Source organism: Neophocaena asiaeorientalis, unplaced genomic scaffold, assembly GCF_003031525.2.
Source record: "Neophocaena asiaeorientalis asiaeorientalis breed wild unplaced genomic scaffold, Neophocaena_asiaeorientalis_V1.1 scaffold116, whole genome shotgun sequence".
Classification (NCBI taxonomy): domain Eukaryota; kingdom Metazoa; phylum Chordata; class Mammalia; order Artiodactyla; family Phocoenidae; genus Neophocaena; species Neophocaena asiaeorientalis.
In genome coordinates this window covers 13672544-13686613 of record NW_020174561.1, presented here as the reverse complement: position 1 = coordinate 13686613, position 14070 = coordinate 13672544, and the positions used below count along the sequence as shown (strand labels likewise).

At 36.4% G+C, this 14070-nt stretch overlaps 1 protein-coding gene across 1 annotated transcript in view; it reads right to left on the bottom strand.

Moving 5' to 3' along the window:
• IMMP2L (inner mitochondrial membrane peptidase subunit 2) overlaps nt 1-14070 on the bottom strand; it is an 892307-nt gene that overhangs the window by 260076 nt on the left and 618161 nt on the right. The window contains exon 5 of the mRNA XM_024757775.1: nt 13970-14035. Coding sequence (XP_024613543.1) covers nt 13970-14035 — 66 coding nt within the window. The remainder of the gene's footprint in view (nt 1-13969; nt 14036-14070) is intronic.

Sequence of the window (14070 nt, the reverse complement as noted above, 5' to 3'; positions counted from 1 at the left end):
TGAATCTCATTTAGTCCAAGGGTCCTCAAATTTATTGTGAGCTGCTTTCCATTTTCCTAAACGTGTGAGATCTTAGGGAGGTCATTACAAAGAAAGTGGAAATGAATTCCTAAAACCTGACACTAATGTTGCCATCTGGAGATCACACTTTGAGAAACATTCTGCTAGAACAATGCCACCTTCCACGTGGTAGCTACGTTGCCTATAGAAAGTACATAGACATATGTATGGTCTTCTACAATACAATGTTTCTAGATTTTCACAGCTTTAAAATATTGAGAAAAACATGTTGGAAACTTTATAGTGAACTCCCATTTCTCTATATTCATTAAACTCATAGATTAGCATTAACACACTAATAGAGTTAACTCATAGTAGATAAATGTATAAAAGTTATTTCAAAAATTCAGGTTCTGAAGTTCTACATTTTGTACCTTTAATCGTCAAAAATAAGATGAAATAACTTAAAAAAAACTTATCTCCTTAAATAATCTATGAGAATGAATTAAACTAAAAGGCAAACCACAAACTGGAAATATATTTGATCTAAATATGACAAGGAGCTAACATATATAATATATTCAAACTGAGAAGAAAACATTTACTACCCTTTTAAAATGGCCAATTCTGGAAAAGACAGTTCTTAGAAAAGGAAATGAAAGATTAATAATTGTATAAAATATTCATTCTTTTTAGCAATAATAATAATAAGTGAAAACAACAATAAGAAACATTTTTTTCACTTTTCTTATTAGCAAAGACTAAAATGATGCTAATACTCATTGCTGGCTCAATGCACAGTGAAATTTTCATACCTTGCTAGCAATGTGAAAAGTAAAACTTTCATACAAATTTTCCTATATACTCCTTGATTCCCTTCACTTTATAACTAAGGATACTGCAAGTTTTAATAAAAAAGCATGATTTTTTTTGAAAGTCCTGTGAGAATACTAGAGCTCAGAAACATTATAAAGTTAGGAGTCATTTCAATTCCTATCATGCAGTGAGCATTCTCTTGATTTTAATGATAGCTGCATTAGATTTAGAATTCAGGCTTGATTTACATAATCCCCCCCAAACGGTCCCAGAAATCCATTAAAGGTCACCTTAGTTTCCCATACACATACCAAATTCTATTCCGCTCCTTCGCTCCCTCTTCTATTATCATATTCCACGCTTTTGTAAAGCCTACTGCTTATTATACTTTCATCTCAAATAGAAAATCCTTCAGTTTGGCTTTCCATCTTACTAAACTCCATTCCAGTATGTATTACTTACTCCTCTTCATGTTAGAGTAAAATATTAAATAGCCATTAACTTTTTGATGTAAAATTACATCAATTATGTAAAATTGAAATTCAGACTGCAGAAATGTTCCTTGGAACTATCAATACACCTGGAGGTGCAGCAGCATGGGACTCAGTGTTTCTCACTTCCTGCTCCAGGCTGCATATTAAAATCAGGTGTTGCGTAATAGTCAGGAAGTAGAATTTATTTGTGTAATAAGCAAAGTAGAAAACCTCCTGGGTTCCCAGGTGACCAGTTGCAGAAGCCTGAATTTAATTACTTGCTATTCATCATAAACCAAACACACAAGTTCCATCACACAATTTCCCCTTCTGAAAAAAAATATCAACAACTGTCAGGCTCCTAATAATTAAGAAATTTTTAATTATTTTCACTCCGATTCTCATTTGAATCACAACAAGGATGATCAATTTCAAAATCTTATTAGTTCTGCTAGCATGAACCATTCAGATTCTCACACAGGATCACTCTGTAGTAAAAAAACTAGGAAGACACCCCTTTTTAGTTTTTATTTTTTTTGTCCACGCCACTGGGCATGTGGGATCTTAGTTCCCTGACCAGGGGTCGAGCCCATGCCCCCTGCAGTGGAAGCTTGGAGTCTTAACCACTGGACCGCCAGGGAAGTCCAAGACACTCCCTTTTTAATGAATAATTTACAATTAATATTTCTGATAAACAAATATTTTCCAATTTTATAAAACCGCATAGACTTTAGTGTCACAATCAACATTTTAAGTATGGGAATACTTACTGCTCGTGATTATGATGCTATTAAACACAGGGGTATCTATCATAATGAGTTAGATAACGTTTGAATGTTTTCCATAACACAATGAAATGAACTGAGGAACTAAATTACTTAAAGCAAACAGATCCCCTAGGTTACTAGCTCCTTCTTCTCTGGACTCTCAGTTTGGTCCAGCATAGGCAGACTGAGCTAAAATAAAAGCCAAAAGATAATTGGAGTTCTATGTTAGGCTTATAAGATGAGATATAAATAGCATGAGGGTAATATTCTGATACAGAGTTTTTCCAACTGCAGGGCTGTTCCTTTTGTATTAAAAGAAACTATCTGGGCAATGAAATTTATTCTACTCTTTTACGAGCATGGGGACTGCTCTCCAGTGAAGGTGTTTCGCAAGGTTCCTATAGTATAATAGCTCTTCCCCATCCAGCTCAAGATAAATTTTTTTTTTTTTTTGCGGTACGTGGGCCTCTCCCGTTGCGGTGCACAGGCTCCGGACGCTCAGGCTCAGTGGCCATGGCTCACGAGCCTAGCCGCTCCGCGGCACATGAGATCTTCCCGGACCAGGGCACGAACCCGTGTCCCCTGCATCGGCAGGCGGACTCTCAACCACTGCGCCACCAGGGAAGCCCAAGACAAATATCTTCATTGTAGAGGTCCACCCATGAGGCTTCTAGCAATTCCGCAAAGATCTCAAAGTAGCAACTCAGTATTTTCCCTCCCACTGCCCTCTGCCTCAACCAACATATAATCAAAGAACCCATGGCTTTTAGGCTAATTCTTCTCTTCTATTTAAACTATTGGCCAGGACTAGAAATAAGTTTTGTATTTTCTATTGATTTCCAAGTTAAGGGAATAAAAGTAGATAACACAGACCAAGGATTGGCAAACTATGACCTATGGGCCAAATCTAGTCCAACATCTGCTTTTGTAAAGAGATTTTTATTACACCATTCATTTTATGTATCATTGAGAGTCGCTTTCTTGCTACAGTATCAGTGTAGAGTATTTTTGACAGAGACAGTATGGCCTGCAAAGCCAAAATGATTTCTTATGGGCCTTTTACAGAGAAAGTATACTGATCCCTGCTGTAGGTATAATAAGAAACAAATATCACAACTGCGAAATATCTTGCCAACAGGTAACAATGTGCAGGAGGACGCAGGTCAAGATCCCAAAGATATAACATAGCCAGCCTTTGAGTACGTGCATGGAAAGTTTTAAAAGTGTTTTTTCTTCCACCTCCTGGATTCACTAAATATGGAGCTATGTCTTAACCAAGCAGTACAATCAAATTATTTCAACAATGACAAAAATATGATAATCTAAAATGGGCAAGACATTGTGCTAAGCTCTGGGTTAGCTCTGTGCTAACCAAATTATATCCATTATTTCATGTAGAAAATTAAATTAAATTTCATTACATTTTGATAGTGTGCTGAAATTCACAAAGGGTTAGTACATATATTAATTTACCTCCTTTGGTCTTCAAAATAACCCGGAAAATAGAGAGATTTAAAAAAAAAATCAAAACTCAGAGAGGTCAGTAACTTTCCCAAGGTCACCTAGCTTGTAAGAAAACAGAGCTGAGATTGAATCTCCTATTATCTTAGCCCAAGTGTAACACTCTTATACTTTGTCATGCTACCCCTTATTGTTCTTAGGCGTCTTTAAAAAAAAGATACTTTTATAAGAAAAAATTAACAAAAATTTTAGAGCAACCACAACTAATTAAATCAATACCTCAGACACATCTGCTCCCTACATGAAAATCTTCCTTCAAACATTTTAAAGAGGAACCACAGTCAATGTTAAGTTTAAACAAGGTTAGCTGAAATTGCACAAAAATAGAAGAACTATCTGTTCCTTAATTATTAAGTAATTTTTCAGCCTGAAATATTCTTGAATCTTCCTGGCATGCTTCTTAAGCTTAGTTAAAAAGGTACTTAAAGACAATCTTTTTAGTTTCCTACTGAGATAATTATACTTATATGTCTTTTCAAAATATTTGACAGACTTACATTACTGTGAGCAGAGGAAAAAAATCAATATTTAGTTCAAAGAAGTGTACAAAAGTTAGTATTTGTCTATATTTTAACTTGGAGTCCACAACTTCAGAAAGTAATAATACTAAGAAATGTAATTAAGCCAGCAGCAAAGAAGGCTAATACACTAATGCAGCAGCCAGCTTCAGATGTGATGTACTTCCTGCCAGGAAGAAATCAGATTCCAAAAGAGCACTTCACATAATCTATCTGTACTGGGGGAGGGGGAGGAGACTAATGGCAGAACCGAGGAGCAAAGTCCCAAAGCCAGCCCAAGAAGAGAGAAAAGGAGGTTAGTTGAAAAGCAAAAAGTTAGAAACTGACTACTATCTTTTAAAGAGAAACAAGGAAATGTGGACGAGGATGGAGCCAGATCACAGCATCCTGCTAGGCTTTCTGTTGCAAAGATTTTCCCTAATTAAGCTAAGCCAATGGGTTTCCTACCTGAAGTACCCCAGTTATTTCACTCCATGAACTACCTAGAGAGGCCATGACAGTGCTAATATTTCCTTTTAGATATGGCAAGTTTAGGTTGAAGAACATTAAATAATGAGGATATCAGTTAATATTTATTTTCATGTTCTCCCCTTTAATTTTCTATAAATGGTTTTGTCTAAATCATAAATCATTGCTACCCAATAATACGCCTATGGTAGCTTTGTGTACGTTACTCCTAGGACTATTATTTATTATTTAGGACTTACTAAATAAGCAATTCTGGAATTGTCATGTTCACAAATAAATACCTAGTATAGACATATGAGTATACTAGTATAACATAACATACACATTGGGAAACATAAATACTTACAGATATATCTCAAGTATATATTTTTCTTTATGGAGTATTCAAGGAAAAAACTGCTGAAAGATAAATATTTGACAAATCCTTTCAATATCCTACTATGAGACACAGATTAGAAGGATACACACCAGATATACCTCTGGGAATTCAATTAGGGCTAAGAGAAAAAGGGACCTTTCCTTTGTTCTTCATACGCTCCAGTATTGTTTGAATTTTCTGTACTAACCCTGTATTACTTTCACAATTAAGGAAGAGGCTGGAGATGTCCTCTTCATCTCAAACATCAACCTGAAAGTTGTCTCCAACACAGCCCAACTCCTCAGGTCGACCAGATGCTCCTCCTCCAATGTTCCAGGGACCTTTGGTACATCTCCATGGGGGCAGTTCTTTCATTACATTGTATTTTGTTTGTCTGTTTGTTTTTTGCTATTTTTGTTGTTTTCATACCAAACTGTAAGCTTTAGAAGGCAAGGACTATCTACGGCTTTTTATAATCTCAGAATTCTGCACAGTGTCTAGCATATAGTAAATACTCTAGGCACTCAATAAATGATTAAATCATAATGCCTACTAATAATAATATCTAATATTTACTGAACACATACTTATGTGCCAAGCGCTGTGCTAAACAAATTATATTCACTATTGCATGTAATTCTCAAGAAAACTCTATGGAGTATGTACTATTATAATTTCTATTTCACAGACAGATGAGAAAAATTAAGTTTAGAGAATTAAGTAATTTGGCAAAGTAACACAATAAGAAGCAAAACTGGGAAACGAGTTAAGGAAGTCTGAATTCAGTTTGTGCTCGCAACTTCTACATCATAGTGAATGAATAAATGAATGACTATGCATAAACGAATAAATGTGGAAGAGTTTCATATCTAAAGAAGACTCCTCTTCAAGAGACAAGACGACTAAGGTAGAAAATGAAACCAGAGAACCACCGATGGGGGTGGGGGGAATACCACATAATAGATGTTATCATTATTGGCAAAAGCAATTCAATCTAAATATTCTAGTAACTTCCAGCAAGTACTGCATCCTCCTAGGTGGAGGTATACATACTATGTTAATCTCCCTATATTGCTAAATTGATTACAGAAACGGTCTCAACTTTAGAAAACCAAGATCAACATTTCTATATGTACACTTAAGGTAACTATCACTTTGATAGTTAGAAAGAAATACCTATTGCTAGGGCGTAGAGCTTTTATTAGCAATTCCATTTTTATTCATGGATATAGCAGTAGTGTGATAAATAATCATTTACAACTACATAAAAGAAAGAAATATTTCCAAAAAGGTATGGGTTACCTACCAGTCCTTAATTCTTGACTAAAGAAGAATTAAAATTCTTTAGCAAGAAGAAGGTAAAAATGTCCAGAATATATTAATAATTTTTCAGGTTCACATCAGAGGGAAGCTGATGATTTTTCACAAATGTCTCTTATTTAGTGGTAAATAAACCCTTGGACAGACTCTGGGACACTTACTTTCACAATTCAAGCCCTTACCTATTAACTAACGGCATTGGTTAGATCCTAAGTACTAAGCAAGGATGTGCCATGCTATTTTGATTTGGAAAAATTCAGGGTTCAAATTAAACCAGGCTAAAGGGCCTTAGAGCATTCTGAAAACTTGCTGTTCAAGTTACCAACAGCTAGGACCCAGTGTGTAAATATCCTTCCGTCCTCAGAAGCAACCATCTATCTGGCTCCCATCTGAGAATTATAAAATAAAACCATTATTTTCCATGCTCTAAAACATTGCCTTCACCAATCTTTATCAGGGTCCTGGACACAAGCTTCTCTTCGAGTTTCTTTTTCATTCTATCCTTCCTTTTAGGACAGATACATTCCTAATTACTAATCTACCAAAAATGCCATAAACCAATGCATGGTCTTCAAAGAGAGCCATACAGATACATTAGACCTCTATTATTCAGAGCTTCTGCACCAACCCTAAAAAGAAGTTATTAAACAGGCATCATATTTAGTTTTACTGGGGAAAACTCAATTTAGTTCTCTTTTTCTTCCTGTAAAGCTTCATCATATGCTGGAACATAATATGTTCCAACCATCTGTGGTAGGTTAATATTGATTTCCCTACCTTCAATAGCGCATTGAAGATCAACAAGCTTTAAAATGTTTAATTTCTAGTGATTCAATGGTCTTATTTTTTTTTTTTGCTAATAGCAGAAAGTTATTTTTAGTAAATCAGGATGTTTTGACATTTCACGGAATAGTCTCTGGACTTGAAGAGGAATTATTATTTAAATATTTTGCAGTGAGAGAATTCTCGTAATTCTCTACCTCAGACTACTTTGCAATATCAATACTTGTGAGAGAAAGTCTGTACTTCACAGCAGGAAAATCGCTGTGCTGTGAGCACAACACCATTGATCCCACCAGACTTACTTCCTCTCGAAGGCCACAAAGTGATTGCTTTCTATGAACACTTCTTGGAATTCTCCCGAACAAGGATGGCCACAAACAAAACAAAATCAAATTATGTGAAGTGAATTAGGAAGTAGATTACATTTACTGCTAGGGTGACCATTTGGCGCAGTTTGGGCAGTTCAGTTTATGCTGATCATTCCAATGTAATAATTAATATCATCCCCTTTCACTCTCGAAAGTGTCCTAGCTTAGGTGATGAATTATATGGGTTCCCTCTTCACTGGAGACTAAAAAGACTATTCGTTTACTTCATTGAGGTTGCTAACTACATGGAAGCCCAGATTCCACATGTCTGTAAAGTATATTTCATCAGGTACAAGGAGAAATGATGCTAGATTTCATTTCTGACTGGGCTGACAAAATCTGTGAAACAAAAATACAAGTGTCCCAATAAAAAATGCTGATGCCTTCGAAATTTCAACTGTGGTTCATTCATACTGACTTGCTGCAGTTTAGTGCTTTGTATTCATTTTATGCTTTTCTAAAACAGGGCTTCTCTGTGAGTCATAACAAATTAATGAGGAAAAGCAAATAACTATGAAAAACATTTTGGTGGAACTAATGGGTCTAAATATTACTTTCATTAGCTTTTGACTGTTCCTGTTATAGATAAGTATCCCCGTTTGGGTTAACTTTATGACAATAACTAACATTCCTAGCTAAGCTATCCAGAGAATCAAGCAATTGCCTTGTGATTTTAATCAATGTCGACATCAAGAGAGAACATTCGGACCCCGGAAAGTCTCCTCTTTTACTATATTAGAAACAGTCATCTGAATTCTTTGAACAAATACTTCAACTCTACTTTTCACCTTGCCAATATAATCCTAATGACGGTGATTACAAATAATGTGACTACTTTTATGAGTCACTCCGAAAATAACAAAGCAAAGTAGTCATCATTCATGTCATAAACAAGGACACTTAACTACTGTTAGAAGAAGCTAGATGTGATTTTTCTCAAGAGAAAAACACTTTGACCAGTTAATTGGGTCAGATTGCCTCGCTTTAACCTATTCTCACAGCAGGCAGAGTGAGTCTCTAAAAACACCAATGCAGACCTACTAGAGAATGGACTTGAGGACACGGGGAGGGGAAGGGTAAGCTGGGACAAAGTGAGACAGTGGCATGGACATATATACACTACCAAATGTAAAATAGATAGCTAGTGGGAAGCAGCCGCATAGCACAGGGAGATCAGCTCAGTGCTTTGTGACCACCTAGAGGGGTGGGATAGGGAGGGTGGGAGGGAGGGAGACGCATGAGGGAAGAGATATGGGGATATATGTATATGTATAGCTGATTCACTTTCTTATAAAGCAGAAATTAACACAGCATTGTAAAGCAAAAACAAACAAACAAACAAAACACCAATCAGATCATACTGCTCCATGGCTCAAAACTCTCCACTGGCCTGCCATCCCACTAGAATAAACACCTGTCATCCTTCCTTTGACCCACAAGGTTCTGCAAACCTCTCAGACCTAATCTTCTACCTCCATTGTCTTCCTTCCCAAAGGTGCAACATGCTGGCTGGAGTCTTGCAATTCCTTAAACTCACCCAAACAACGTGTATCCATCTCAGAATTGCATTTGTTATTCCTTTGGGCTGAACTGTCCTTCCCCAGATTCTAGTATGGCTCTCTTTCCCCCTCCTCCCTTAATTTAGAAGTCTGCTCAAATATCTTCTCATTAGAGAGGTTTACAGTAAATATCCTACCTAAAATAGCAATCCCAGACCCTACCATCACCCTACACATCCTTTCCTACTTTATTTTTCTTCACAGCACTTCTAGCTCATGACATTGCCTTATGTGTTACATGTTCGTCTGTTTATTATTAGCTTCCAACCACTAAAATGTAAGCTCCATGAAGGCAAGAGACTTTGTCTCTTTTGTTCAACTACATCTCTCTGGCGTCTGGACTAGTGTTCTAAATGAATAGTTCCAAGGCCTACACCATCAGTGAACTGATTACATTAAATATAACCTGATCATCTAGAACTATTTCCAAATTTTGTGTTGCCATGTTTTGGTTTCTGAATCTGAAGCCCACAGCTTTCCCACTGTACATGATATTTAAATCAATTTCCTCTGAAAGGGTATTTCATGCAGTGTTGCTCAGAGTATAAACATACACAAACCTCTTGGGAGGGAAATTTGGCTGTATATATATTAGAACTAAAAACAACAACAACAACAGCAACACCAAAACATATGTCAACTGAATATTTCCACTTCTAGATATCTATTCTGTAAGAATAAACACACAAGTGTATGAAGGTATGTGTGCAAGGATGTTCATTAAAGCACTCTGCATTTTTCAAGCTTGTGTTACTTCTACAATTTAAACAAACAAAATATCTTCCCTAGAGAGTAAGGTCTAAGCAACTACTAAGGAGAGCAGATTACAGTCTAATTGAAAGTGAGGTTTTGGGCTCCCCTGGTGGCGCAGTGATTAAGAATCCGCCTGCCAATGTAGGGGACACGGGTTCGATCCCTGGTCCGGGAAGACCCAACGTGCCGTGGAGCAACTAAGCCCGTGCGCCACAACTACTGAGCCTGCGCTCTAGAGCCCACGAGCCACAACTACTGAGCCCGCGTGCCACAGTTACTAAAGCCCGCACGCCTAGAGCCCGTGCTCCTCAACGAGAGAAGCCACCACAGTGAGAAGCCCGCGCACTGCAACGAAGAGCAGTCCCCGCTCGCCGCAACTAGAGAAAGCCAGCGAGCAGCAATGAAGACCCAACACAGCCAAAAAAATAAAATAAATAAATTTTCAAAAAAGAAAGTGAGGTTTTGAAGGGCAGTGCTGAGTAAAGGACTGCTAATCTCACTGCCAGAATCTGGGAGGCCTCAGGGTATCTGCCATACCTACAAGCCCTTTCCAAGAGGTTCCTTATAATTACAGGGTTTGTACCAGGTAAATGGCAGGCCTAGACACAGCTGACTGGACCAGGGAAGGGCACCTATCCCAAAGGCAACTGATCAATTGGTTGACAGTGACCTGTCAGGTGGACAGATTCTAGATCTATACCTCAAAGGGGCACGCTCAGATTTCTCTCAGGTAGTTTAAACATGGGGCACACCCAAGGAAGTCAGCAGTTGACAATGGGGCAAAAGCCAACTGAAACACAGACAAGACAGGCAGAAGCAATGTGACAGCAGACAGGGCACAAGTGTACAGAAACCGGAAGTGCTGCACCGCCATTCCTGTTCTTTAGTGAGGCTAGGCTGCTCCTGGGCTCTATCACCCTTCCTTCCCCAGGTAGCTTTAAAATGAGTGCTCTTTAAACTATATCTTACTCTCTATTATTGTAATCCGAAGGAGTTTAACTAACAGAACATTAAATTGAGGAGTGGATTAAGCCTTTTAAGGGCTTAACCTTTGAAAAGATGCTGGTTCCCTTTATAGCCTCTAATTGTGTGTAATTCAAAATAAAAATAATATAAAACCCACAGTAAGTATAACCAAGTCCTGATAAGTCCGATTTGTTTTTCTTTGGTCATTTAATAAAATAACAATTTTTTTCAAAAAAATATTTTTCTAGAGACCTACATTAGTGCTTAGCTTGCCTGCTGGGTAAACCAGTATTAACCAAGACAAAGGTGGGACTGGAAAGTCCTATCACAGACCAAAGCACCTTGCCTACTACAAGTTAGGACACCAGTCGACTAATGACTTCCAGTGGTAGACAGATGGTATTAAAAAAATTTTAATATGTTCTTATATTTTTAAAAATGGGTCACAGAGAAAAGAAGTAAGCACATGAGTAAACAGTATTTTATTCCCTAGATGTCCCTTAATGTTTTTCGATACTGTTAGAAAATTATAGGAATATATTCAATTATTAATTGAAAGTCCAGGAAGGTTAGGATATTTAGGTACCAAAGATTCAGAGAAATGAAATTTAAAATTTTCTTTCAAAACACCAAATACAAAAGTAACTTTCTTCTAATCAATTATTTACTAGTCTTTAGAGGCCACACAGTAGAAAAGTTTTGAGCCTTGCCACTTCCATTCTTTATATTATTCATTGCTGCATGATAGAGGCATAGTGAAGGGGCCAGAAAGGGATGTATGTCCAAAGTGTCAGTTTGCAGGATGGAACAAAGAACCTAGACTTTGCACATGTGGGTTGCAGCAGTGGGGAAAAAAGGTGTAAACCTACTACATTCCCGTATCCCCTTTTCTCACCCTTCAATCCTGTACCATTAGCCCTCTTCCTAGATCAGCTTCTCCTCTGTGAACCTAATATTTACATTTACTGAGGAAAGCAAGAACCCATCCTTTTTTTCCGAGAGGTCTGTTGTAGGACTTCTGATTGCACGGAGGTTTCTTTTTTTTTTTTTATGTCTGAACAAGCTTTGCAATCTCACGTTGTTGACTAGTCAGCTAGTGAGCAATAATGATACATCTGAATGAAATTTGTGTTACCTTTGGATTATACTATAAAATGTATCTCTTGGCATTCCTAATCCTGTTAGATTACTTTAGATGAAATTTTTGCCTACTTTATTGATCTTTCGTTTTGTTTTTTAATAGCTTTACTGAGGTGTAACTCATATAACATATGATTTACCCATTTAAAAGGTAGAGCTCGTTGTTTCTAATATATTCATAAGAGTTGTGCACCCATATCATGGAATGTAATCAATAATATAAAGGAACAAACTATAGGTGCACAACACGGAGGAACCAAAAAGCACTATGCTAAGTGAAAGAAACCAGGTACGAAGGACTACATATTGTATATTACCATGTAAATAAAATTTCTGGAAAAGGCTGACCTATAGAGACAGAAAGCAGGTCCATGGTTGTGTGGCATTGGCAATGGGGAATGATGGGAACCAGCGTTAAGGGCAAATCGGGTGAGGGAATGTTTGAGGGTAATAGGAAGGCTCAAAAACTAGATTGCAGTGAGGGTTGCACAACTGCATACATTTATATTAAAGCTCACTGAACTGTATATTTAAAATGGGTGAATTATATATATGTATATATGTATATAAATTATACCTCAATAAAGATTTTTTTAACATCTTTATTGGAGTATAATTGCTTTACAATGGTGTGTTAGTTTCTGCTTTATAGTTGAATAAAGATTTTAGAAGAAAAAAAGACCAAGCAAATACTCATGGATATAAACTAAACATACCATACCTCGATAGCTCCACTGATACCATGCAGGCTATTAATGATTACTTAATCTGGACATGAAAATGTTTGCCATTCATTACTGCATCAGCAAGTTCTCAAACTGTTTGGTCTGAGGACACGCTTACACTCTTAAAAATAACTGAGGTCTCAAAGAACTTTTATGTGTATATTAGATGTCAATATTTATCATATTAGAAATTAAAAGAATTTAAAAAATCTTTAGTGATTCAATGTAAAATAACAATAATAAACTTGTATGTTAACACAAAGAACATATTTAATGAAAAGTATAGCTGTTTTCCAAAACAAGAGAAAAAGTAGTGAGAAGAGTGGCTTTTTTTTTTTTTTACATGTTTGGCAATCTTTTTAGTATCTGGCTTAACAGAAGACAGTCACATTCTCTTATCTGCTCCTGCCTTCAATCTGCTGCAATATCATACATCATGTAGCCTCTGGAAAACTCCACTGTACACTCATGAGAAATGGCAATGAAAAGGCAAATAACACCTTAGTGTTACTAGGAAAGTAGTTTTGATCTCACAGAACCCCACAAAGGGTCTTGGAAACTCCTAGTGGTCTTTGGGCTATCCTTTGAGAACTGTTGGTCTAGATTCTGCTCTAGACCATTTTAATTGAGGTTCATTTTAATGAGATTACTTAAACTGTACTGTCATTAATACAAGCTTTTTGGGAAAATGGGATCAAAAAACTTTCTGAATATAGTTTTCAAAGTTTATTGAATCCCACATTGTACAGACTTGGCTGTAACTTAAAGTAAGCAATCAATATGAGACATATCATGCTACATCAATATTTACTTGTTGAATCTCAAACATTATTCTAGACTTATCAGCAAGTAGAATAAATAAGATGTTACTACACATTGTTAAAACACCTGATTGTTACAATGTTATTTTTTAAAACTACTGTTTTTTTCACTGATTCAGAAGCTTCTGTTTCACATTCTTTTCCATCTTCCCCCTTCTCTATTATAATAAAAGCTCCCCCTTAGTTCCTGTGTTTGCTTCTAAAATAACAAAATGTTATTGAATTTTTTCTAAAACGCACCTTGACATCATAACCTAAAACAATCATACTAATTTCAATACCTGAAAAACAGTTATTTAATGGTCTTTTTATAAAATGTGGTTAATTTCAGCTTAATTAATATTTATTTCTCTTGTGCTTCCCAGTAAAGGATAACAATACCATCAGTCAGTTTATTTACGTGTTATATCCTGAAATGGTTGATGATACTCACTAAAGATGTACCAGTTCATTTGGAAAGTCTCCAAAGGTTTGAAGACTTCAAAGACACCTCTTTGGATTGAAATGTACTTTCCATGTGATGTGATTTAAAACTCAACAAAAATCTAGATATTTACAACCTAAACTCAATAAAAACAAAAAAAACAACAAAAAAACCAGTTTAAGTTCTTACTTTATAATATCTCCTTCAAGAGCAATCACTCTCTTAATGATCTTCTGTTCTGGGTTTTTAGGAGACCTAGAAAAAGATAAGGTTACATAATCAGTTGTGTC